This window comes from Chelonia mydas, chromosome 1 (assembly GCF_015237465.2).
Source record: "Chelonia mydas isolate rCheMyd1 chromosome 1, rCheMyd1.pri.v2, whole genome shotgun sequence".
Classification (NCBI taxonomy): Eukaryota; Metazoa; Chordata; order Testudines; family Cheloniidae; genus Chelonia; species Chelonia mydas.
This window is the reverse complement of record NC_057849.1, coordinates 261,493,934-261,521,255: the sequence shown is the minus strand read 5'-3', so window position 1 is coordinate 261,521,255 and position 27,322 is coordinate 261,493,934. Positions and strand designations below refer to the sequence as shown.

Sequence of the window (27,322 nt, the reverse complement as noted above, 5' to 3'; positions counted from 1 at the left end):
TTGTTCTATGTAGAGCAATCATCATAGCCCACAGAGCATGGTAAGTGAATGGGAGGGCTCATCACAGCCTAATGAGTGGGAGGTCACAAAGAGGTGGGAAGCCACTGTTGCGGGAGGATTAGTGTAGATTGCTGAATGGGGCCCAGCATATGCAGCTTTCATAGAATCATAGACTTTAAGGTCAGAAGGGAAAATTCCTTCCCGACCCCAAATATGGCGATCGGCTAAACCCTAGCATGTGGGCAAGACTCACCAGCCAGACACCCAGGAAAGAATTCTCTGTGGTAACTCAGATCCCACCCATCTAACATCCCATCACAGGCCATTGGGCATATCTACTGCTAATAGTTGAAGATCAATTAATTGCCAAAATTAGGCTATCCCATCATACCATCCCTTCCATAAACTTATCAAGCTTAGTCTTGAAGCCAGATATGTCTTTTGCCCACACTGCTTCCCTTGGAAGGCTGTTCCAGAACTTCACTCCTCTGATGGTTAGAAACCTTGGTCTAATTTCAAGTCTAAACTTCCTGATGGCCAGTTTATATCCATTTGTTCTTGTGTCCACATTGGTACTGAGCTTGAATATCAAAGGGCCTGCAAAAACTTTGGGCCATCCCTGTTCAGGACTGTTTCTGTGTTGTGCAAGCTGCTTCTTACAGGGTATAGGGCAGCCTCTCCCCCCCAAACCAGGACTGCTCCTCAAAATGAGCTCATGTGGAAGACCTAAATCGGAATGGGACATACAGCCTCTCACAAGGCACTAGTTGGAATCCAGCCAGTCAGCAGGGACTGAAAGTTGCTACCTTCTGTCCCTGTTCTGTGATGTGTAAAACTAGCTAGTGGGTCTCAGTGTAGTGCATTTATGGGACAAATGCCCATATCACCTGCAACTTTGGCCACTGTTTGGCTCCTTTGTTGGCAGTCTCATCCAGGGAGGCCAAGAACAGCAGTCTTTCATTTGGTGAGGAGCAGCTGGCAAGCAGAACTTGGTTGCGCGGCTGAGTCAGGCACCTTTCACAAGCAATATATTCATTTAAAAATATATGAAAAAGGATTAGAATGGGATGGGCAGCAGTGTTGTTTGAGAGGCTAGGACAGGGTGGGGCAAGAAGGGAATAGGCAGCTGTGTTATCTGTCGTGCCAGATGGGTTCTGAACCAAAGAGGCATCTCAGTTCTGCCTTTATCAGAACCCTGCATTCCTTTAATGTTGTTCATTAAACTTTTGGCTGGAGATAGTTTACTTCACTCAACCTCATCTTGTCATGTAAATGCACAGAAGAGAGCTGTGTTGGGTGCCTCATAGGTCTGAGTCTTCTCTCTCTTGAGACTATTAATGGGATTTGAACAGGGCCTGGCATAAGGAACCTTCATGAGCCAGAAGGAAAAGAGAAAAGACCATAGGAAATCTCAACATTACGTGAACTGATAAAGACCAGGTGAATGCATAGCGATTGGGACTGGAGTGGAGGAGAAACTGTCATTTAAAAGACCTAGACCATTTCTTTTGGATATCATTTTTACAAAATTTATTTTAAATTTGGAGCTATTACTTCCGATATGTCCTCGCCTTGGTTCTAAATTACTGTCCTCCAAACTGCAGCCTGAGTCCGATGAGTGATCCCAGCTCTGGGAAAGGAAAAGAAAGAATATTGACTCATATCCGAGTGTAAATTTCACACTGCAGATTTGTTGGAATTCAATTTATGACATTAAAAGAGAAAAGAGCAAAACATCCATAAGAAAGAGAGGGCAGCCCCCTCTTCTGGCTCTGTGGGAGTTCAACGTCCTGTAGAAGATCTCCTGTGGACTCTGGGATGACAGCTGATCTACTGAGCTTCCTGCTGTTGCTGATCTTCTCCCTGCTGAGGCTGACGAGAGGTGAAAAGGTTGTGCTTTATTTGAAGCTGTGAAGTTGCTCAGAGAGTGGCTGCTCCAAAGCCCATTGAGGATGATGGCTGTATTTCCATTCTCTTCAGTGGGCTTTGAATCAAGCTTAGCATGAGAACTACTTTGCTTTCACTTGCTGTGTTCCATTTCTCACCTTCTCTAACCCTTCTGATTGCATTGTTAGAAATGCCCTCTGTTTTCAAGTCACGTTTTCCCAGGGAATGTTTGTGGTTGAACATCAAGGAAATGCCCAATCAGTACAATCTTTCTTAGATGGTACAGAGATGTTCTTGGTAATTTCTCCATCCCATGTGACTGCGTTTGGGATTCTCCCAAAAAATATTTAAGATACTCTGGGTAGAGAAGTTGTGTCCCAAAACAGTGAGGTCCATGCTGTTAATTCCACTGGCCCAGTCAGTGCATTCACTTAGGGGCCCTTTTCAAGTGAGGGGTGAGGATGAATGTTCATGCAGAACTGAGTGTCTACTTGTAGTCAGCCAAATATCAAATAACTGGATATGGTGTTTAGCCAAAGCCCACTTAAAAACCCAACAGTGAAAAGAGCAATCAATTATATTATCACATGCATTATATTGATGTATGATTACAGAAGGTTTTCAGGGATAAGAACCACTATCAACAGTTAATCAGCTGTACAACCACACAAACAGAATACTCTAGATATTATTTTCTGTTATAGGGCCCAGTTATATTGTATATAGTATATTGTATATCGTAGTGCCTAGGAGCCCCAGCCACAGACTAAGATCCCATTGTGCTAGGCGCTGTATAAACACACAACAAAAAGGCAGTCCCTGCCTTACAGAGTTTACAATCTAAGACAAGAGATAACAGATAGATACAGACCGGGAGTAAATGGAAACAATGACACAATATTGCTGAACCATTGTACACAATCTGTACGAGCGGGAGGAGAGGCAAACAGAGGGAGTTTGCCTGGGGGGAGTTCCCACAGAGGTTTTTGCCTTTCAAGCTTCTGTGAGCAGTAAATACAACATCTGAAGAGGCTCTTAGAAGGAAGACAATATGGATAGTGAGTGATCAGTTGTTGTGATCTGCACAGGACGTGCCATGTTTGTCTTTCTCCCAGAGGATAGAAGCAACTTTGTCTGTATGAAGTGCAAGCTGGTCTCCACATTGGAAGAGAAGGTTAAAGGACTAGAGACCCCAGTATCTAGAGGTAGATATGCTGGAGGGTAGGGATAGGGTTCAGGGTGGCCTAGACAAATTGGAGGATTGGGCCAGAAGAAATCTGATGAAGTTCAACAAGGACAAGTGCAGAGTCCTGCACTGAGGATGGAAGAATCCCATGCACCGTTACCGGTTGGGGACTGACTGGCTAAGTGGCAGTTCTGCAGAAAAGGACCTAAGGATTACAGTGGACGAGAAGCTGGGTATGAGTCAGCAGTGCGCCCTTGTTGCCAAGAAGCCCGAACAGCATATTGGGCTGCATTAGTAGGAGCACTGCCAGCAGATTGAGAGAAGCAATTATTCCCCTTTATTTGGCATTGGTGAACCTACATCTGGAGTATTGTGTCCAGTTTTGGGGCCCCATACAGAAAGGATGTGGACAAATTGGAGAGAGTCTGGCGGAGGGCAATGGAAATGATTAGGGGGCTGGGGCACATGACTTATGAGGAGAGGCTGAGGGAACTGGGCTTATTTAGTCTGCGGAAGAGAAAAATGAGGGGGGATTTGATAGCAGCCTTCAAGTCCTGAAGGGGGGTTCCAAAGAGGATGGAGCCAGGCTGTTCTCAGTGGTGGCAGATGACAGAACAAGGAGCAATGGTCTCAAGTTGCAGTGGGGGAGGTCTAGGTTGGATCAGGGCATCCCAAGCTATTCTAGGGCCCTATGTAGCCCCCCCTGCTGGTGGGGAGGCCTCCGTGGGGGCGGGGGGCTGGCCTCAGGCTGCCCCGGGGGAAGGGGCTGGCTTGGGGAACAGGGGGGAACCACCCCCCAGCACTCACCGGCAGCGTGGCTGGGGCTAGACCGCTGCACTTCCTGCACTCCTCAGGGGAGTGGGGGTGGAGCTGGGGCCAAACCGGGTGGGAAGGGGCGGGGGGGGGGGGGGGGGAAGAGTCGGGGCAGGGTGGAGCAGGGATGAGGGCTTTGGGTGAGGGGTGGAGTGGGGACAGGACTGGGGCAGAGCAGGGGCGGGAAGAGGTGGAGCAGGGGCTGGAGCAGCATGCAGTTGCACAGCGTACCAGGAAATGTGGTGCCCCAAATCTCCTGGTGCCCTACGCAGCTGTGTACTTTGCATATGGATAAGGACGGCTCTGGGTTGGATATTAGGAAAAACTTTTTCACTAGGAGGGTGGTGAAGCACTGGAATGGGTTACCTAGGGAGGTGGTGGAATCTCCATCCTTAGAGGTTTTTAAGGCCTAGCTTGACAAAGCCTTGGCTGGGATGATTCAGTTGGTGTTGGTCCTGCTTTGAGCAGGGGGTTGGACTAGATGACCTCCTGAGGTCTCTTACAACTCTACGATTCTATGATTCTAATATTGATCAGCATGATAGGCAGTGATCTCAGCACACCAACAACCTAATCATTGTCAAGTGTTAGCTTGCATGATTAGTCCGACCAGCTCCATTAGGATGAATAATATGAGTACAGACTGTTCATGTGATTTAGGATTTGTAAGATGTGGAAGATATTTTGTTAATAATTTGCTATGGGACTGTTTTTATCCCACATTATGTAAAAAGCCCGGCAGATAGAACATCTACTTTGATGTAACAGGGCTAGAGCTGGCTGAAAAATTGATTTTCATGCTATGAAAAATCATGAAATTTTGATATTTGTTTTGTCCTGAGCCAGGACAAAAAGCCAAAAATTTCAACATTTTTCACATCATGAAATTCCAGAACAAAAAAACCTCTTTGTTTTGGTTCAATCAAAGCATTTTGTTTCAATTTCAACCCTTTTTAAAATTTAAAATACAAAATAAAGTAAATTTTGACATGAAAAATAAAAAGTTACCATTCTGAAAATGTCAAAATGTTCCATTTTGACATTTTCAAAACATTTTTTCTATTTTTTCACTCAACAAAATGTCATTAAAATCAATATGATTTTGTGAACAATTTCAGTTTTGGTGAAAGGGCATTCTCCAACAGACAACTGTTTTGACAAAAAAAAGAAATTGCAGCTAGCTCCAAGCAGGGCATCAGGAAGAAATTCACCTCTCTAGTGCACTCCCACAGCATTGCACAATTAACATATTGCATTACAGGTTCCTACACTTGCCACTGAAGCACTTGCCAGGCAGAGTTAGGCTACCGGTGGTCCCCCCGACTACCTTCATCCACCTACCTACCTTTCTCATTAAAAAGGAGTGGAGACACTGGAGATATAGTTACTTTTGTTCATTAAGGGGGCTTCTTCCACTTGTCAGAGCTGAGATAAATTGCTGCACGTGGGTCTTTGTGCATTTGAACTGGCAACATGCAGAAAGCCTCACAAGTAATGTCCTCACTGCACCCAATGCATGGAACACAATGTGAAAGGCAACCTCAGAGCCATAGCTCTGAGCTGAGTAGCCCCTCACCGCAAGTTTGTGACTCTGTCTAGAACCTAAGTGAGTGTTCTACCACAACCTAGACCCCAAATCTATCTGAGACCAAGTGAATGTTCCTTTCTTCAGCCCTGTCACTGTGTCCTAACCTCATCTCCTCTGGCTATTGCATGCATTCCCAGCCTACCTATGAACACTCCTTAGGCCTCCAATATTGAGCTTCATGAAGTGAAACAATGGTAGTATTCTGGTCAATATTCTCTCACAGGGAAACTGGTACAAAAATGCGCAAGGTTGCATATGTGCTGTTGACAAGCTCAAAATGACAAGCTGTTGACAAGCTCACTGTGCTGTGAGCTTCTAGTGCACCACCGTGCACTCTGGGATCTGTGTAGCAGGACAAAAACAGTAGAGACAATCTGATTTATTGACATACATATACACACAAACTAACAGGGTCCCATTCTTGAGGATAAACGTGTATTACCTTTATGTTGCAGGCCGTGTCCCACATTCTCATGGATATGGCACCAGATTCCTTTGATGACCAGTACCAGGGTTGCTGTGAGCAGGTAATGGAAGAACTGGACCGAGGAGACTATTTCCAAAAGGAATTGGGTAATAATAAGAACTATTCCAGCATCTGGGAGAAAGCAAAGCTGGTCTGGTCAAAAAAGCCAATGGCTCTGCTGAGGGAGATGCAGGAGAATCACGCCGTAGCCCTCATGGCTTACACCATGAACACCTCGCTGCACTCTGATTTGAACTGGGCTGTGTCCAGAGCTGGGAGATCCCCAGAGCACTACAGACACAGCTTCCCTTTCAAATACCTCCACTTCTACCTGACTACAGCCATTCAATTGGTGAGGAGATGGAAGAGTGGCATCACAAGAAAAAAGTGCTACCAGGTGCACCGGGGGGTAAAAGGCCTGTATTTTGAGGCTGAGTTGGGCACCAAAGTGCGGTTTGGCCGCTTCACCTCTACTTCACTCCTCCTGAAGGAAGCACAGAGATTTGGGAATGAAACAATATTCACCATGAAGACTTGCTTAGGGGCAGTTGTGGGACACTTCTCCCACTACTTCTCCGAGAGGGAGGTCCTCATCCCACCCTATGAGATATTCCAGGTCAGAAACTTCAGCCGAACACCAAGTGGTAACCACCTCTATCTGTTCTCTGTGGGAAATTACAGCCAATACAACTGCCAGCTCCTGAAAGGTACTGTATGTAGAAACTCTCATAATGGAGACCCAGGGTGGTCTTGACAGGCACCCTGACAGCTCACCCTGCTGCACCACATCTCATGTTTCAGGCCTAATATCTTCCCTGGGGCAGAGGAAGCCAGGAGTGTCCTTTGACTGAGTGTGCACTGTCATGTGTTTTCTGGCTGCTGTGAAAGGTGGTGTTGGTGGAGGGATGAAAGTGGACATTTTGTAGTGTATAGGTTAAAGTTCTAACAGAGACTGCTTGCTAAGGAACCTGAGTCTAACCAGGTGCCCTTCCTTCCACACTTCCATTACTCCCACCTACATTCCCTTGGCAAAATCCCAGCATGATGCTGGAAATAGCTGCCAGAGCTGCAGAGCCATCTACAACTGGGGTCCCAATGTTGCTAACAGTGGTGCAGATTAAACAGAGTTAGCAACAGTCAGAGGTTTCGGAGGGCTTATAAGAATTACAGTCTGGATGACATTTAATTGACAAACAGGTGGAAAACTTGCATGTGGATCGGAAGTCCTGGCTGGAGCTGGCTGTGGTTCCTTATCTTATTGGAGAGTGATGTGCAACGTACTTATTCAATGGGCTCTTAGTTTTTGTCCCAGGACAATAATGGTCAATGCAACCTTTGAGCACAGAACACCATTTAGAAAATGAAAGCAACTGCCTGGTACTAAAATAGTACAGTAATACAAAATAGTAGGTAGACTTGAAGCACAGACTGCTTCTGTTCATGAAGTTGACAGCACAGTAGCAAGTTGCTGCTCCAGTGCAGATCTCAGTCAGTAAGAAGAGTCATAAACATTCCTTGCTAAGTCCTTTCAGGACTGTGGTAGGGCAGACACCAAAAAAGGCAGCAATCTGCAGAGAGAGTGGCCTTTTCATAGTTCAAGTTGCAACCAGCTTCCATTATATATATATACTGGGCACTGTGTGTATGTTGCCTTCTGTAATTGGCATGTAAAACCAGTCTTTGTTTAGCTGCAATGATACAGGCCTGTGTTTTTGGAGATATAGGACCAGAATTTTAGTCCCAGCTCAGCAGGCTCATGTAGTGTAGAATGGCGAGGCGAAGGTTTCTCTGTAGTTAAAAGTTGCATTCACAGTGCCATTGTAAGTCTGATTTTGATTCCCATTGAAACGCCAACAAAACCAAAAATCTGTCACATTTTTAGGGCTAAATCTTATTGTCAATTAGAGTGTATTCTGGAAATGCTGATTGAGTAAGTGGGTTTTGAGATTTTTTATTTTAATATGGCTCTGTAACAAGGTGGTAGATTTTTATTAACTGTGTTAGAATCCTGCATAAATCCGATGAGTAAATTCTACTTACTCATTGTGGCAGGTGAGGTTTAACTCCACCAGGATACAAAGGAGGTGAAGAGATTCTCTGGACAGAATTAGAGTCTTGGACAGAGAGGTCTCTGCAGGGAAACCTTAGAAACAGCCAAGACTGAGCTGAGGTTTATGTTGTGCTATTATTCCAATTACCAATACAGTCAAACTTGAGGAAGGAATAAGTTTGGACTATATGTTATGAATTCTGGGCAAATATTTGGTTTTGTTGTTGTTTGGTTTTTATAATCTGAACCTGTTCAGCAGAATGAATGTGTTTATTCATTTAAAATATTTTATGAGGAAATGCCTGTTCTAGGAAGGAGCTATGTTAAGATGTGCATTGAAGCTCTAGACTGAATTTTCTAAAGAACAAATCTTTTGATTCTTTTGCAGCTTCAAGCAGCAAGAGCTGTATCCACACTCCTCCAGTCACTGCCTTTCTTTCTTGTGTGATCAGTGCTTTCTTCTACTCCACCAGGCAATGACTCTTTCCCTGATCACAGAAGGATTCATGTGCTGTGTACAAAGGAATGAGTTCTGGGTGCGAGGGATTTACAGTACCCAGCCACAGAGGTGACTGATGGTACAAGGCGCTGAACACCTCCTGCGATTTTCCCTCTAACTCCTCTGACTTCAAGGAGTTAAGGGTGCTCAGAATTTCAAAGGAGGCGTTTAATCCCTAGCAAAATCAGGCCCCTAGGTGTACATTCAAAGTAGGGGTGTAAATAGGGTTTAAAAATAGTAACCTTTTAACCTATTAAAATTCTATCGGTTAAATGGTTAACTGTTAAGGAGTTCACATAGGGAACTAGAGGTAGGGTGGGAGGGGGTGCTGCAGCACCCCCATGTTTTATGCGGGGCTCCGCTGCCGCCTGCACCCGGGATCCCGGCTGCCGGCCTGGGCGTGGGGCTCTGCTGCCTCCCTGGGCCCGGCATCCCGCATGCCAGCCCCGGGATTGGCATTCCGCCTGCTGCTGGCCCCGTGCCTGGCACTCCACTGCCACCGGCCCTGGGACCGGGACTTCGCTGCCTCCCTGGGGACCCAACTGCCAGCCCTGTGCCTCTGCTGCCTCCCCACTCCCAGGGTCCCAGCTTTTGCCTCGCGCCTGGGATCCCGGGACCCTGGGTGCATGGCCGGGAGCCGGGACCCCTGGCTTGGAGGGGAGAGGAGTTTAATCGTTAACTGAAACCGATAAGACTGTACTTATTGGTTAACTGGTTAACCAGTTAAACTTTTACATCCCTCATTCAAAGTAGGAAGATAATGGGTCTGTGTGCATGCTGAAGAGCATGGCAAAGACTCCAGTCAATTTAGGTACCTAGTCTGCAGGGCTTTGGGCACAACCCTACAGTAGGAACTCTTGAACCACTATTTGTATTCAGAGTAGCAGCCGTGTTAGTCTGTATCCGCAAAGAGAAAAGGAGGACTTGTGGCACCTTAGAGACTAACCAATTTATTTGAGCATGAGCTTTCGTGAGCTACAGCTCACTTCATCAGTAGCTCATGAAAGCTTATGCTCAAATAAATTGGTTAGTCTTTAAGGTGCCACAAGTCCTCCTTTTCTTTTCACTATTTGTATTAGCATTTCTTTTGCAGGTCTCAGTAGGTTCTCTTGAGTTAGTAGTAATACCACCCTCTGGTGGCCATTAAGAAAATACCTGCAAATTCCCACAAAGGGAATTTACAGAAATTGTAGAGACTATTGGGTTGTGTCCATTTTAAAGAGAGGTTGATGTTATTAAATACATATATATATTTCTATTGCTCTGTTTTTCAATGTGTAATATCAGTGATAGAATTCACATCCCATACTGAATTCTCCTTCCCAGTTTAACTATGTTCTTTCCTAACTTTTAAAGGTTAATTTAGCATTCCTGCAAGGCACCAAGGCAGTAATCCTGAAATCCTCTAATCCCACAATAGCTATAGCATGTTAATGCAAATTTCCCTCTCATACTGCCTCCCTCCAATATGCCTGGAGGGACCACATCTTGGAGATGAAATTGTTTTTTAGCCTCTGTCCCATTTTGTCCTTGGACTGAGCTGAGACTACCAACCAGATGATAAATCGTGATAATTTAGTTTTGTAATGTAGACATCTGACCACCAAGTACTGAATTGAGATTCACTAGCACATTCTATATAGGCTACAAATAGCCATCAGGTGGCAACAATTTTCAGCCAGTAACTATCAGCCTGAGCTGGCATGGAACTGGTGATCAAAAGGCAAGAAATTCCATATTCTATGCACCATCCCCCTGACCTATGCACTATGCACAGAGCTAGTTGTCTATATTATAGACTTGAACTTAAAAGGGCCTAGTCCTTTGGCTCCCCTCAAACTGCTGATTGATGAATAGCTGAAAATAAAGAAGAAGTTGAGGAGAAAAGCTTTCTGCAATCCGTGGATGAACAGCACTATACAAGAACTAAATTCTATTTTTTATTCTCTTTGAAGTCAAGTGGCTGGCAGGTGCCCTTCTCCAGCCCACACCACTATGCCCATGTCCAGTCTAGTCATTTTGCTCCTTCTATAGCCCAACACATTGGGTCTTTCAGCAGTTCAGCAAGTAAATCCTCCCTCAACCTACCTCACTCTATCTCCTGTTCAACTGAGCCAATAATTAGTTTTGTTCCTAAACTATGCAGTCAAATCCCTCCTCCAATCCACCCTGCAGTGTCCTTTCCTATCACAGATCTTCCCCAGCACCGCAGCTGGGATTCTCCCCAAACTGTCTAGGTGATTCACTTCTGTTTCAGCTCACTTGCTACACCCTTCCTCCATTTTAACAGCTGTGCATCACCTTTTCTCTGCCTTTAAATTTTCCTTGTGCATCTCAGGTGATGTATTCTTCCACTAACCTGCTCAATATGCCTTTCCTCCAGCCCATCAGCTGTGCCCCTTCTTTAGCTCACCCTGTTGAATCCTTCCCCTAAATCACCTCACCAGGTTCCTCCTTCAGTTTGCTCAATGAACTGCTCATCAGGTCTGCTTTGCTAGACTCTTTCTAAACCTGGCCACCATGTTATTCCTCCAGACCAGGCATTATACACTTCAAAGGCAGCAAAGTCTCTTTTAGGTTTTATTTTGACTTCAGAAGAGAGTTACAGAAAACAAATTAGTTTCTGAGGTCATACGTAGGCATGAAATATGGAAGAGCTTCCACAAATCCCTTCCATCAATTATGTTTCTCTTGTTTACTTGCCCCATCACAAAGGTTTTGTCCCCATAATAACACTTTCACTTATACAGCACCTTCCATCCAAGAATCTCAGAGTGGTAAACATTCATTCATGAATGTAGCCTCACAATGCTCCTTTATGGTATGGAGAACATATGCCAATTTCACAGAGAACCTGAAGCAAAGAGAGATTAAGTGAATTGCCCAAAAGTTGCACACAAAGCCTGTGGCAGACTCTAAGGCCTGGTCTACACTACGAGTTTATGTCGGATTTAGCAGCGTTAAATCCGAATTAACCCTGCACCTGTCCACACAATGAAGCCATTTTTTCGACATAAAGGGCTCTTAAAACCGATTTCTATACTCCTCCCCAACGAGAGGATTAGCGTTGAAATCGACATCGGCTTTTTGAATTAGGGTTAGTGTGGATGCAATTCGAAGGTATTGGCCTCCGGGAGCTATCCCAGGGTGCACCATTGTGACCGCTCTGGACAGCACTCTGAACTCGGATGCACTGGCCAGGTGTACAGGAAAAGCCCAGGGAACTTTTGAATCTCATTTCCTGTTTGGCCAGGTGAGCTCATCAGCACAGGTGACCATGCAGTCTCAGAATTGAAAAAGAGCTCCAGCATGAACCGAACGGGAGGTACTGGATCTGTTCACTGTACGGGGAGAGGAATCCGTGCTATCAGAACTACGTTCCAAAAGACGAAATGCCAAAACATTACAAAAAATCTCAGAGGCCATGAGGGACAGAGGCTACATCAGGGACGCAACACAGTGCCACGTGAAACTTAAGGAGCTCAGACAAGCATACCAGAAAACCAAAGAATCAAATGGATGCTCTGGGACAGAGCCCCAGACATGCTGCTTCTATGCTGAGCTGCATGCAATTCTGGGGGGACCGCCACCACTACCCCACCCCGTCCATGGACTCCGATGATGGGGTACTCTCCGCCATGGCTGAGGATTTTGCAGATGGGGAAGATGAGCAGGAGGAGGACGAGCTTGGGGAAAGCACACAGCACACCGTTCTCCCCGACAGCCAGGATCTTTTTATCACCCTGACTGAAATACCCTCCCAACCCAATGAAACTAGAGAAGGGACCTCTGGTGAGTGTACCTTTTTAAATATAATACATGTTATAAAAGCAAGCGTTTTTTAATGATTAAGTAGCCCTGAGGACTTGGGATGCATTCGTGGCCAGTACTGCTACTGGAAAAGTCTGTTAACGTGTCTGGGGATGGAGCGGAAATCCTCCAGGGACATCTCCATGAAGCTCTCCTGGAGGTACTCTAAAAGCCTTTGCAGAAGGTTTCTGGGGAGAGCAGCCTTATTCCATCCTCCATGGTAGGACATTTTACCACGCCATGCTAGTTGCAAGTAATCTGGTATCTTTGCATGACAAAGCCTGGCAGCGTATGGTCCCAGTGTTTGCTGGTATTCAAGCAACATCCGTTCTTTACCTCTCTGTGTTATCCTCAGGAGAGTGATATTGTTCACGGTAACCTGGTTGATATAGGGGAATTTGATTAAGGGGACATTCAGAGGTGCCCATTCCTACTGGGCTGTTTGCCTGTGGCCGAAAAGAAATCCTCCCCGCAGTTATCCACGCGGTGGGAGGGGGGGCCACTGGCGCTGAGCTGTTTGCGTTTGGCTAGCAGGGATCTTCCCTGATACCAGCCAGGCGGTGGGGGGAGGGGAAAAGCGATCATCCCAGAGAATTGGATGGGGGGAGGGGGTTAGTTTGGTTTCTGCTGCTGCACGTTAACAAGAAAACTGTTATGGCCAACAGTATGGCCAACTCTAAATGGCCAACTCAACAGGCTTTGCTTGGTATGGGAAAGGTGCTGCTGTTATGAAGGTTGCAGAAGCCAAAAGACTATGGCTTACCACGGCCGCCTCCAAGCCAAATTCTGTTGCCCGGTCCTGCGTGTGTGATCTCTAACACCAAAGCCACAGGCACTCAATACAAGATGCAAAATGCGACCGTGTACCAAAATCACATGTGCTATGTAATGTGAATAGCGTTGTTCACCGTGAAAGAGTACAGCCATTGTTCTGTAAAATGTATCTTTTAAAATACTTCATTCCCTTTTTTTCCTCCAGCAGCTGCAAATGTTTCAAGCCTCCCTCCTCCGTCCCAAAGGATATCTCAGATAAGGCGGTGAAAAAAACGCACGCGTGATGACATGTTCTCTGAGCTCATGCAGTCGTCCGGCACTGACAGAGCTGTGTGGAGGGACACAATAGCAGAATACAGGATGGTGGCCGATGAACGTGAGGAGAGGTGGTGGCAGGAAGATTAGAGGAGGCATGAGGAAACGTTGGGGATACTGTGGGATCAAACGGACATGCTCTGGCGTCTGGTGGAGGTTCATGAACGGCAGCAGGATCACAGACTGCCACTGCAGCCCCTGTTTAACCGCCCTCCCTCCTTCCCAAGTTCCATAGCCTCCTCACCCAGACGCCCAAGAATGCGGGGTGGGAGGCTCTGGGCACCCAACCACTCTACCCCAGTGGACAGCCCAAGCAACAGAAGGCTGGCATTCAACAAGTTTTAAAGTGGCCTTTTCCTTCCCTCCTACCCTCCTCCCACACCCCACCCGGGCTACCTTGTGAGTTATCTCCCTATTTTTATAATCAATTAATAAAGAATACATGTTTTTTAAAAGATAGTGACTTTATTTCCTTTGCAAGCAAGCTGTGATCGAAGGGGGGAGGGCAGATGGCTTACAGGGAATTTAGAGGCAACCAAGGGGGCGGGTTTCATTAAGGAGAAACAAACAGAAGTGTCACACAGTACCCTGGCCAGTCATGAAACTGGTTTTCAAACCTTCTCTGATGCGTACCGCTTCCTGCTGTGCTCTTCGAACCGCCCTGGTGTCTGGCTGTGCGTATTCAGCGGCCAGGCGATTTGCATCAACCTCCCACCCCGCCATAAACGTCTCCCCCTTACTCTCACAGAGATTGTGGAGCACACAGCAAGCAGCAATACCAATGGGAATGTTGGTTACCCTGAGGTCTGAGCGAGTCAGTAAACTGCGCCAGTGACCCTTTAAACGTCCAAATGCACATTCTACCACCATTCTGCACTTGCTCAGCCTATAGTTGAACAGCTCCTGACTACGGTCCAGGGCGCCTGTGTACGGCTTCATCAGCCAGGGCATTAAGGGGTAGGCTGGGTCCCCAAGGATAATTAAAGGCATTTCAACATCCCCAACAGTTATTTTCTGGTCTGTGAAGTAAATCCCTCCCTGCAGCCGTATAAACAGACCAGAGTTCCTGAAGACGCGAGCATCATGAACCTGTCCCAGCCATCCCACGCTGATGTTGGTGAAACGTCCCTTGTGATCCACCAGTGCTTGCAGCACCACTGAAAAGTACCCCTTGCAGTTTATGTACTGCCTGCCCTTGTGGTCCAGTCCCAAAATAGGGATATGCGTTCCGTCTATGGCCCCACCACAGTTAGAGAATCCCACTGCAGCAAAGCCACCTAATATGACCTGCACATTTCCCAGAGTCACTACCTTTGATAGCAGCAGCTCAATGATTGCACTGGCTACTTGCATCACAGCAACCCCCACAGTAGATTTGCCCACTCCAAATTGATTACCGACTGACCGGTAGCTGTCTGGCGTTGCAAGCTTCCACAGAGCTATTGCCACTTGCTTGTGAACTGTAAGGGCTGCTCTCATCTTGGTATTCTTGTGCTTCAGGGCAGGGGAAAGCAAGTCACAAGGTTTCATGAAAGTGCCCTTACACATGCGAAAGTTTCGGAGCCACTGGGAATCACCCCAGACCTGCAACACTATACGGTCCCACCACTCTGTGCTTGTTTCCTCGGCCCAGAATCGGCGTTCCATGGCATGAGCCTGCCCCATTAACACCGTGATCTCCAAATTGCGGGGGAACGCGGTTTTAGAGAAAAGTGTGTTCATGTCCTCATCACCGTGCTGCCATCGCCTCCTCGCCTGGTTTTTCAGGTGGTGGTTCTGCATACACATACACGATAATGCGTGAGGTGTTTACAATGGTCATAACTGCTGGAGTGAGCTGAACGGGCTCCATGCTTGCTGTACAATGGCGTCTGCTCCTGCTTGGGCAATCCAGGGAAAAGGGCATGATACGATTGTTTGCAATTGCTCTGGTGGAGGGATGGGCGACTGACAACATGGCTTACAGGGTTGGCCTACAGGGAATTAAAATCAACAAAGGGGGTGGCTTTGCATGAAACAGAATGGCCCCCTCAAGGATAGAACTCAAAACCTCAAGGATAGAACTCAAAACTGGGTTTAGCAGGCCATTGATTTCATGGAGGGAGGGAGGAGAAAATGAATACAAAACAAATCTGGTCTATTTCTTGTTTTGATCCACTTCATCTATCTTTATACATCTTGCTGGCAGCAGACTGTGCAGTACGACCGCTAGCCATCATTATCTCCTGGGTGCTAGGCAGAAGACAGTGCAGTATGACTGCTGGCCATCGTCTTCTGCTGGCTGCAGATTAAAAGACAGTGCACTGCCAGTAGGACTGAATCGCCATGAGACGAAACTTAAAAGGGAAATGACTTAGCTAAGTCACTCCCACGTTTGCCCAGGCACCCCTGACCTCATCGAGGTCAGTTAAAAGAGCACCCTGGACTACATCAATGACGGCTACCAGTCATACTGCACTGTCTGCTGCCAAAAGGCAATAAACTGCTGCTGTGTAGCAATGCAGTACCGCGTCTGCCAGCACCCAGAAGACATACGGTGACGGTTAGCTGAGCGGGCTCCATGCTTGCTGTGGTATGGCGTCTGCACAGGTAACACAAGAAAAAAAAGGTGCAAAAGGATTGTCTGTCTTTGCTTTCACGGAGGGAGGGAGGGAGGGAACGGGGGCCTGACGATATGTACCCAGAACGACCCGCGACAATGTTTTAGCCCCATCAGGCACTGGGATTTCTACCCAGAATTCAAATGGGCAGTGGAGACTGCGGGAACAGTGGGATAGCTACCCACAGTGCAACGCTCTGGAAGTCGATGGTTGCCTCAGTACTGTGGACACACTCCGCTGACTACATGCACTTAGAACATTTGTGTGGGGACACACACAATCGACTGTATAAAACCGCTTTATACAAAACCGACTTCTATAAATTCTACCTTATTTCGAAGTGTAGACAAAGATTATTTTTCACTCTACCACAGATTATCTAGTTACTTCTCATCTCAAATCACAGTGATTTACTATTCCCAGTTGGTCGTCAGATGAAAATCCAACCATGATGGTTAACCTCCCAGTGACCAATACTATCATAGCTTATTTTGAATGAGCTAATTCCTGTTAGATAGTCACTATAACCTGACCTGTCAAAATGAATTGTTGCTATCAGAATAATCTAAAAAGCTTGCCCAGAAAGTTTAAACACACTTGCTAAAACAGATACTGTTTCAGCATTTTGATTCTTAGACTTTTTTCCTGTTTACATTAGTTTCCTGTTGATTTTTATTGATCAAGTTTTTAAATTAACAAAGCAAGAAGACTTCGCCTTGACGCCTTAGTGCAATGCTCAAATCTAGACACTAAAAGTGATTGCAGAAATTATTGTGGAATCAGAAATTAGCCGCAACTTTCTCTTGTTTCTTTGTGCGACATCCCTTGTTGTAAGAAAAGAAGGAACAGAAGCATATTTCTAAAAATGGATCACTGCAACTTGTCTGTTATCAGTGAGATATAGACCTCAGCCAGTTTAACAATGCACTGGAAAGATTCACAAGATGGTCTCAGCACTCTGACAGCCTCCTCCAGATAGTCTGCAGCTATTTTCAGGGTGTTTGTAGAAGCCTTTCCCCAAAGCACAGCCTGCAAGAAATTGGAAAATGAGAAGGCAGTTGATGGACCGCGAGGTCTAGATTCTTGAATCCTACTCCCAGAAGGGCTGTTCTCAGTGACAGTTGGGAGTATTTTGACAATTTCATTGTGGCTCATGAGAAGATCAGCCACTTGGAGGGACAAGGCAGGGGAAGTCATTAGATGATGAACGGCAGACTCTACAGTCTCAGGGAGATTGCTGTGTTTCAGTAGCACGGCAGCGACCGGACCACAGATACTTCCTAGGATTCCCTTATAATTTTCATAAAGGTCCTTCACAACAGTAATCTTCTCCTGCAGAGAAGTGATGGGCCCAACCATCTTAGCATATAAACGGTGGCTGATGCTCTGCTGCACATCTTTGTCTTTCATTTCCACAACAGCCTGCATCTCTTTCAGAGTACTGATCAGGAGCTGAAGGTTCTCCTTAATGCTGAGGTTTTCCCTCACTGTAATGATGGGGAAGCTGGTGCCAAGGTGCTGATTGAGGATTCGAAATATTGTATTAGTGGAAGAGACATATATGTATATGAAATCATACAAAGTCTGGCTGGCTGCGAGCACCCTTTGTTTATCTCTCTCTGCACCAAAGATGGACAACATTTCCAGAGAAGAGATTTGACACTGAAAAACAAATCAAAAGACATAGGTGAGGAATCTAAGAGGTACAGTACCTGTATCCTGAGCTATAAATCTCTAATAATAATACCGTACACCTTTTTTTTTCAAATCAGAACTACAGTACAACTCCTCCTAAATAGTGTAGCCTCCATTAGCCTCTACATTTCATGTGTCTTGTTTTCTGGGTCAAATGTAGAACTGATGTAAGCAGGTGCAACTCCACTGATTTTGATGCTTATACTAGGAATGAATCTGACCCTTTAAGTATAAGCAGAAATGTGGAATTAAGAGTAGGAATGAGAACATTCCTCTTGAGGAAGGACGGATTAGCTATTTATTGTTAGATTTACTATAAGTCTTTGGGAAATAATATACCTGTCTTCATCCTCACTGGCTGTAATTGTTTTGGTTAAATCTAACATTTTTTCCCCTATGTATATACTGTGTGCGCCATACAAAATTAGAGCAAGGTCCTCTGTGGAGGAAGCAGAAAGGTACTAGGTCCATAAGGGGCATTCTTCAGTCACAGGGCAGAATGGGTCAGGACTGGGAGTCAGGCACACTATTTCTTCCTTATTCTGGAGTAGTGAGCATCTGCTCAGCATGCACGTGTTGCTGAATGCTGTCATCCTGTTATTCAACTAAGGTTATGTACACATTGCTTAGCCAGCATTCCACAGCTCTTGGTAGGTTGAGACACAAGCAAACTCACTGATTGGACTGTCGTTTTATCATTCTTTTGACTGCTAGGGAGAAACTCTGCCCTACTTCTTGCACAGGGGTGGTGAAGGGTAAGAGTTTCTCCACCTCTGTTAGCCCCTTCTCAGTGCACAAGAGGGGAGGATCTAGCACTTGAAATGTCAACAGAAAAGATTAGTGATGGGCAAGCCAGACTAAATCTTTTCCCCAAACTCAAGAGCTCTGAAAGAATTGTGATTAACATTCTTTAAACAAAAAAGTCAGATATCCCTGAATTTACTGGTTTGGGCTGTAAGTGGAAGTTCTGAAAAACCATGAGAAAGACCATTTGTGTGTTCTGTATCCCAGTAGAAACCACCAGTTATCTCCCAAGAAACTCTGTTCTCTTTACATTTCCAGTCTGATTTTCAGATTAATACAGTTCAGATAAGCATCTGAATTGGAAAGAAATGACAATTTTATGAGGTTTCTCCAGCACTAATTCAGATCTATCTCAAAAGGGCAGAAGGATTGTTGGATGTATTTCCTGCTCATGAAGGGCTCAACTCTGCTTCCTTTTAAATCGGTTGCAATTTTCCCACTGACTTCAGTAGGAGCAGAATCAGGCCTGAAATGTGTTATGTTCTTGTGTAAGATAATACAAGTTCTAACAATGACCTAAAAACTATTGGTAACAAAATGGAAACCAAGAAGAATTCCAAGCACTGTATCAGTGGCTGGCATGTGGGATTTACCAAGTCTTTATAAGAAAGAAAATATTTTAAAATATAAACAAATCTTAAAATATTTACAAATATGGTATTTCCTAGTGTACATGGAGGAATAACTGTTCATTTCTTGTTAAATGATTGCCAATCACATTCTAACCTATAGGACGAAGACTCCAGAACAGAAAGATTAGCACTGACCAGAAACCTTACAGATGTAGAAAAGGAGTACTTGTGGCACCATAGAAACTAACAAGGTGCCACAAGTCCTCCTTTTCTTTTTGCGAATACAGACAAACACGGCTGCTACTCTGAAACCTTACGGATGTAATATCAAGGAGTTGAATTTGGCAGGAAGCCCTGCACAAACTGGATGAATGCTTTAAAGGGAACAAAGCTTAGGTGATGGTATCTCTATATCAGTCAGAGAAGAAAAGGCACATTCCTGCACCTCCATCCACTCGGGATGTGATATCATCAGGTCTTGCGATCTAAACTAGATGACCCTGGTCAGTACTTGAATGGGAGACTTTAAAATAAAAACAGAAATCAGAATGTTGTACAAAATTAGTGCTTATGTAGTTAGAATTCTCTCTCTGTGCTGATTTCTTGCACACCCAAAACTCTGATGTCAAGAGGATTTTTGTGCCTGATTCTCTATTGAACCAATGTCTCGTCATTCAGAGGAAAACCAAACTGGAAATTATGGATTAACCTTTCCTCACCTGGCAGTAGAACAGAATGTATCCATTTTGACATTCATTCTCAGAATGTATCCATTTTGACTTGAGGAAGGGTCTGTCAGTTGGTGTGGCCATGGAGATTGCATCTGACAGGCAGGAGGTGCCTCTACCCAAAGTGTGATGCACGGGTGTGAGTCTGTCTTTTTGTGAGACTCCCAGCATGGAGTTTAAATGGGATTAGTGTTGGAGTACAGGCTGCCCTGCTGTGACAGAGGTTTGTACTACCAAGCATATATTTGGTGGTATATACTCTTCTATTTGTGTCGGACTGCCCATGACTTCTCTTTTGGAATTCACAGATTTACAGCTACAGCACAACACATAGCTGTTTGTGATTATGTTTGCAGGGCACTCAAGTTTATGAAGTATATATTGTTAGAAATGTTTTTGATGGAACATGTGTTAGATGCATATGAATTTGTACTGTACCTGTTCCTTTCATAAACAGAAGGCTGCAGGTTCTAGGGTAGTGAATCAAACTGTTTTACCAACATGAAATAAACTAAACAATTTTAAAATTGAAAGGGGGACAGAGAAACAATGAGCTGAGGCTGTATAGCGTCCAGAGAGCAGTGTTACACTAAAATAATCTACAAACCAGGCAGGCAACAGGACCCAACTGTAGCAACAATCCCTGCAGACCTAGGTCATCACATTCCACCAGAAACAGCCAGAGAAATCCAGTGAAAAGAGAATTTACTGTCCTGCAATCTACAGCTGATTACAGAGCTCTGACTAAAAAGCAGGTAGGTAGCCTTTATGATTTGCTGTGTAGAATCCCTTAAAAATATTTATGTTGGGCTGCAGAGGCTGACTTATAGTATGCACAAAGATTTAAACAAATATATATGGACAGCTTGGCTGTTTGACTATAGGAGTAATATAACATCATCTGAAAAGTGTCAATGCCAAAGAGGGAGAGGGTTATGATGTTCAGAGGAGGTATAATAGGATAAACTGAAATAATCCTAGATTGGCCAGCAATAAAGAATATGAACTAATAGGCCTCTTCCACTTCTTAAATTTCTATTATATTAATAACATTCACAATAGTTTTCAGAGTAACAGCCGTGTTAGTCTGTATTCGCAAAAAGAAAAGGAGCACTTGTGGCACCTTAGAGACTAACCAATTTATTTGAGCATAAGCTTTCGTGAGCTACAGCTCACTTCATCGGATGCATACAATAGTTGTGCTCCATTCAGCACATTTCATCCTCTCCAAATGTCTACAATACAGTACTAACCAACAACCTTTAACAGAGAATTCATTAGAGGGAAAGGACCCAAATACCACTCTGAGGAAGAAAGAAGCCTGTTCTCTATTTTCCTTAGGCAGAATTGAAAAGAAATCATACCCGCTTTCACAAGGCTTTGTTTCAGTTCAGTTCACGGCTTTTCATCAAAATCACAAACTCCTAGTGTACATGAACAATACCTCCTCCATCCTGAAAGGAAAAAGAAGCATGAGTTGAAGAGATTGCCCTATTTATTTTTTTTTGACAGAACTTCAAAAGAAGTGTGTGAAGGAAATGCAGTAGATGTAATATTTGGATTTTCATAGATCAGTGTAAATTTTCCACACAATGTTACTAATTATATAAATTCCAATTGGCTTGTGGCTGAACACGGTCACTTGGATCGAAGGCTGGTTGAAGGGCGACTCAAAAAATGATATATAACAATGCAACCTGCTGAGGAAGGGAGTGTCGTCTAGTGGAGTACCAACAGGTAGGTGACAGCTGATTCTAAATTGGCAAGTGTTGCAAAAACTAGTAAGGACAGACCAAATGAGATGAAGGAGCCTAGTAGTAGAAATAGCTATCTGATCTACCATATCTTAGATATTCGTGAGGTGCCTATCATTGTATTATCTAAGCACCAATACCAAATGAGTGGAAAAATGCAGGCTAGTACACAAAAATAACCCCAAACCCAGATTGTCAATGAGAAGGAGGATAATGCAAAAATACAAACCAGAAAACCTATGTACCCAGGGATGAAGGTGAATAGCATAGTAGGTATGATTTGTTAATGTAACACAGAAGCAAAAAAGGTCAAGAAGTGTCAGGCTGCATATAAAAAGGCAATATGTCTTGGTGCAGGGGAATAATACTCCCTTCTAGGGCAGTGCTAGAAAAATAGTGACAAACTACAGACTGTTTAGACAAGGACAACACAAATTATTAGGGGGAAGCCTGTAGGGAAAGATTGAAAGAGCTAAAATGATATATTACAGCTTGGTTAAGTGATAACTAGAGCCAGATTCTGCCTAGCCTTTACGGTGGTTAGGCCAAGCAGCCTGTGCACTCAGGCAGAATTGCAGACCTTGCAGTCAGGGGAGCAGTGTCTGCTCAGTTCCTACTTTCCCAGGCACACAGCATTCCCAAAAGAAGTGTGAGAGAAGATGGGGCTATAGTACTCCCACCAATTGCACTGGAGCAGGACTGACACACAATGGGGAGAAGGTTGCTACCCACAAAAGGGTGTGGAAGTGGATGTGTTCTCTCCTGTGGCCAGGGGGAGTTGAGAGAGATTTTTTCTCTGAGGCAGGATGCCTCCTGGTGCTCCAACTAGGGCAGTGCAATTAAGCATCACCCCTTAATATGGACAGTGCCTAAACGGCATGCTCTAACTAAATTTGCAACAAGATAACCATCTTCAGATATTTGACGGACGGAGAAACTTTCTATGGTGATAGGGAAATAAACAGGAATACTGAGATCAAATTAAGAAAGTGAACATTTAGGTTAAATATCAGGGCAAAAATACAGTGAGATATATTAGGTGATGTGTAAGGTAGTATAAGTTAGGCCTTGGCTACTCACAAAAGTTGTGCCATATTAAATATTCCGGTATAGTTAAAGCCATACATTCCCCTACTGGTATAAAGGTGCTTATTCCAGGATGACTTATTCCCTTTTGGGAACAGGAATACTTAGGCTCTGCAGAATTCAATATTTATTTTTTTTCAATTTCAACAATATTGATTTTGATTTTTTTAAAAAAATGTTTATTCTTACAGTTACAGGAATGAAGGGGGGATAGGGTTGGGGTTAGGGCAGTGCTGACAGCAGGGCTGCAGGGGGCTCCCTGTGCAGTCGAGGGGCCCAATACACCTGTGCATAAGGTGTGAGGGATGCTGTGGTCCTGGCCAGCCAGAGCAGAGATCCCTGGCCCTGCAAGGAGGACAAGGCCCAAGCCACAGGGTGCTGCTGAACAGTTCCTGCCCCGGATAACCTCTGCACTTCTGGCTGCTGAGTGAGTGGGGCCAGGACAGCAGGACTGCAGAGCGCTACCTCTATGAGGTAGCTGTGAGGCCGGTGACACCCCATCTCTGTAGGTGCAAAGTGCGGGGAAGGCTGTAGTCCTGGCAGGGCAGAGCAGAGACCATTGGCCAGGGCTGCAAAGAGGAGGATGAGCTCTTAGCTATGTGGGGGAGGCCACCCTACTTCTGAATGGCTCCTGCATGGGGATGGGAGCTTGGGGGCAACTCCTCCTCCTTGCAGGCCTGGCTGGGACTCTGCTCTGTCCCACCAGAACCGCAGTCTTCCTCACACTGTGTGACTGCAGGGATTGGGTGTTACTGACACCAGCCCTGAAGCGGCGCAGGGAACCCTGATAGCAGGGCTGCAGAGGGCTCCCTTTGCTGCTACAGCACCCGTGACACCCGAATCCTGGAGAGGCCAGGTGCAGGAAAGGCTGCAGGCCTGTTGGGGCAGAGAAGAAACTCGCAGACCCAGCACTTCCAGCTGGTGTGACAGCAGGGCTGTGACAGCGGGGCTGCAAAGGGCGTTCTTCACTGCCACAGAGCCAATCACACCTGATCCCTGGGGCCACAGGGTGGGGGTAGGGGAGGGGAAACTGCACGTGCGCTGTTACCAATGGCTATTTTTTTGTTGATTTCAGTGTGTCAGCTGAAAGAAATGTTTAGCAACATCTATCCATTGTTATCCAATCCTGCCAAGCCTAACTATACTGCTACATGGCACCTTTATACCAGTATAATTGTGTCCACACTAGTGGTTTTACTGTCATAACTATTTTGGTAATGTGAAATTATTACACTGATAGAAAAACTGTGTGTAGAACAAGGTTTTGACTTCGATTTTCTCAGATTCCCTTAGACTTATTTTATACCAACTTGCTAATATGTGAATAAGTGTAAGGGATTCAAGTCAGTTTAATGTATGGACCAAAGAGCCAGAAGAAGGAATAAGCTACAGGAAGGACTGGCCTACTTTACCTTAAACATGTGATAACACTGATCTGTGAGCTGCTTTTTTTGATACGCTCCTCTCTTCTAGACCATTGGTGGCATGATTTACACCTACTCAAATTCCCTTGCAGTCAGTCAGATTCATTCATTGGGCTAAATTAAAAGGTGATGTCAGTTCACAATGCTAAGCAGGTAAAAGTTTAAGGAAGTCTATTGTGGTGTAATGTATATGTTGGACAGATACGGAAGTTGTAAATTATGTCATTTTAAGACTACTTCAAGACAAATTGAGTCACACCTCTGGATTTGACTTGTTGGGTCTAAAGTGAATCACTGACCTAGAGGCTCTGTATCCCACTTCCCAATGCAATCCAATCCCCTTCCAGTGTTCTGGGTTTTAAAGATGGTAACAAACCTTATTTTTCCTCTCTCTGCAGCTCTTCTCTGAAGAATGGCTCTGAGTGACCTCCTTTACCCAGATAACCCGAAGAGACGTCAAGAAGTGATCCGTCTGCACCAGGAGCTGCTGGACTGCATGTTGGTTAATTTCAATGCCACGGATGAACTGATTGCAGTACTGAATGCACACTTGGGGTGTACAATTGCCCAGATTAAGATGGAAAAGGGTGGCACAATCAAGGAAAACTGTGACATTATCATCCAAGCCATGAGTGAGATCCAACAGGAAGTATGGAAGATTGACAAAAAAATGAAGGAAATGCTGGAGCCAATGCTGTACCAAAAGCTTTATGATATCAAAGAGCCAGAGATGGAGAAAATCGCAATAGCACACAAAGTTTTTTCGATTGTTCTGGGAGAAGCTACTTCCATTGCTGGTATGGTAGCTGTAAAACTAATCGGCTCAAATATGATAATTATTGCTGTTAATAAGCTGGTCACTCTGCTAGCCCAGATTGGTGCTTCTGTTCTTGGAGGTATTGGTATTGCCATTCTTGGGCTAGGTATTGACATGATCCTCCAGGCCATCCTGGGAGCAGTTGAGAGGGATCAACTTCTGGGAATTGTTAAAAGTTATGAGGAGCATCTGGCCGAATTTAAGGCAGCCTCAGAAAAATATCAGCGTGCCATAACTGAAGTAACATCTATGGTGAAATGTAAAATTAAATGAATGGCTTTTAATGTTCTCTCTTGCTGTCACAATGACCACACCAGTTATGCTTATATTAACTTTTCTGATTCTTTATGGTAGAGTGAGTGCTCTTACTTCTTTTTTAGCAGCACATAAGATAGCCATGGAAATGGGGGCCTTGATGGCTCAGGACATTGGCACAGAAATATACCAGTAGGTAATTGGTTCAAGCCCACTACAAGTAGGTAGTGTATGACAGTACCTGCTCCAGATGTATGGTAGCTTGTGTGAACCAAGTTGGTTATTTCCAATCCACTTCCAAATGCTCAAAGTACAAAAATCATCATCATCATAACTATCACTAATTTCTACAGTCTGGAAAAAGGCCAGGTTTACATGAGACACTTTTGCTGGATTAGTAATGTCAGTTAGGGACATGATTTTTAAATGACATTTCTATACCACAAGAACCCTAGTGGAGATGTAGTTATACTGGCAATAAAATAAAATAAAATAAAATAAAATAAAATAAAATAAATGTTTTTGCTGAAATAAGATGCATCTACACTAGGAGGACTTGCTGCTATAACTATATTGGCAAATCTTTCCAATGTAGATGCACCTTATTTCAGTAACCTTTACCGGGGAAGATCAAAGAATATTTAACTGCCATTTCCTGTAACTATTGTACCAGTTTGCTGGAGCCATCCAGTGCCCATCTTAAAATAAATTCTAATCCTGACAGATTTTGGTTTGGAAAATTCCCTAAACCCTGTAGTAAAGAGAAGCTGGCTCTAGTATTCCAGGGGGTTTTATCTACAGTATCTCTTACTAACTTTTTGTATCTTCATTATGGCCCTGCTCCTATAAACACACATGTAATTAATCTTGTGTAAGTGTGTAGTCCCATTAGGGTCATTGGGACTATACACATGCAAAAGTGTTTGCAGGATCGTTGGCCTATAAATCATAGGACTTGTTATGCTATTTTATTTTATTTTCCTTTAAAGTGATTCACATGATAGTGATGTGAGCATACAGAGGGTTTGTTCAATACAGTTCTGAGTTTCATACATCATTACAGGAATAGCACAAAATTAAATGTCCTTAACTCACATACTTTGTAAACAAAAGGCTAGAGCAGAAAGTTTGATTTGTATTCTCTCTCTTTCTCTGACATGCTGTGATTTGTTTCTTTGCTTTGTTCTTTGCAAAAAATTGTAATTTAAAATGAATTAGAAATATACATCATAGGCTTTGAGAGTTCTCCTCCCTGTGTGTGGCTGATTTAGTGCATATGTACGTGTTCCTTCTATCTATATAATTCACAGTACTTACTAAGGGAAAGATTACAATCTCTATTATAGGATGCCGTATATAAATTACTCTGCATATATATATTATCATTTATAGATCAGTGTTCATCTCACGCTCCCCATCATTACCTGGACCGGGCCAGGGAAGCTAATGATCCAACCAGCAGACCCAATTCGGTGATGAAATCTGGTCCCATGCCACCTGAGGCATGTTGTGCATATGCTAAGAACAAGATTCCAGGGCTCTACACAGGTCCATCTTTTCATACGCCACAAATATGATATTGTTACCAAACAATTCAGAAATATTCATTAATACTTAGCAGTGGTTTTCTATAATAGTAATAACTGGCTCATATCTGTGAAAAACTACTATATTGGGGACATTGTAACAGAGTAGTTCCTTCTCTTTTCATCCCCTTCCCATTCTCTTTTTCCACTTTTTAATCTTTTCTTCTCCCTCTATCTCCCCTCCTTCTCTTTAAATCCCTCTTCCCTTTTCTCTCTTGTCCTTCCCTTTCCTAGGTCTCATTTTTTCTGTAGGCTGCAGCCCTAGAAGACAATGCAGTTGTGTACACTTCAGTTTGTCTGATCCATTCAGCAAAAGGGCATTGGGAGGACCTACAGACACACACCTAGCAATCTATCTCGGGAGACAAACCACCATAAACCATTAGGAAATCCCCAGTAAAAATTATAAAAATGTAAAGACAAAGAAAATTTCATTCACCTTTCTATATTTCCTTGACAACGGTGGGAAAGAAGGAAAGACAAATCCACTGGGGAAGGAGAAGGGAGAAGAGGGTGCTCATCTCGGTGAAATACTCCTGTCAGAGGTTGTGGCAGGCAAGCTGTCCCACAGAATACGGAGCATGGGGGCAGTGACCTCACAGAGGCTTGTGGC

At 44.4% G+C, this 27,322-nt stretch overlaps 2 protein-coding genes across 4 annotated transcripts; both read left to right on the top strand.

The window, feature by feature from the left end:
• The first annotated feature begins 1,213 nt into the window (after positions 1 to 1,213).
• ART4 (ADP-ribosyltransferase 4 (inactive) (Dombrock blood group)) lies at positions 1,214 to 24,586 on the top strand. 3 transcript variants are annotated; one of them, XM_037883840.2, is made up of 3 exons: positions 1,214 to 1,890; positions 5,930 to 6,647; positions 8,379 to 10,435. In XM_037883840.2, exons 1-3 carry the CDS (start codon positions 1,819 to 1,821, stop codon positions 8,468 to 8,470), a joined length of 882 nt encoding a protein of 293 aa, XP_037739768.1. In that variant the 5' UTR covers positions 1,214 to 1,818; the 3' UTR covers positions 8,471 to 10,435. The 3 variants fall into 3 exon arrangements, with proteins under 3 accessions (XP_037739768.1, XP_037739770.1, XP_037739777.1); XM_037883842.2 differs by lacking the exon at positions 8,379 to 10,435 and adding an exon at positions 24,450 to 24,586 and having other exon boundaries at positions 1,215 to 1,890; XM_037883849.2 differs by having other exon boundaries at positions 1,215 to 1,882.
• SMCO3 (single-pass membrane protein with coiled-coil domains 3) lies at positions 24,464 to 26,368 on the top strand. The gene has a single exon (XM_037883869.2). The coding sequence runs from the start codon at positions 24,464 to 24,466 to the stop codon at positions 25,139 to 25,141; it is 678 nt and encodes a 225-aa protein (XP_037739797.1). The 3' UTR covers positions 25,142 to 26,368.
• The last annotated feature ends 954 nt before the right edge of the window (positions 26,369 to 27,322 follow it).

Coding starts and splice junctions, on each gene's coding strand:
- SMCO3 (XM_037883869.2), top strand. CDS start 24,464: ATGGCTCTGAGTGACCTCCTTTACCCAGATAACCCGAAGAGACGTCAA.
- ART4 (XM_037883840.2), top strand. CDS start 1,819: ATGACAGCTGATCTACTGAGCTTCCTGCTGTTGCTGATCTTCTCCCTG. Junction 1,891..5,929: donor GGCTGACGAGAGGTGAAAAG/GTTGTGCTTTAT, acceptor TTTATGTTGCAG/GCCGTGTCCCACATTCTCAT. Junction 6,648..8,378: donor CAACTGCCAGCTCCTGAAAG/GTACTGTATGTA, acceptor ATTCTTTTGCAG/CTTCAAGCAGCAAGAGCTGT.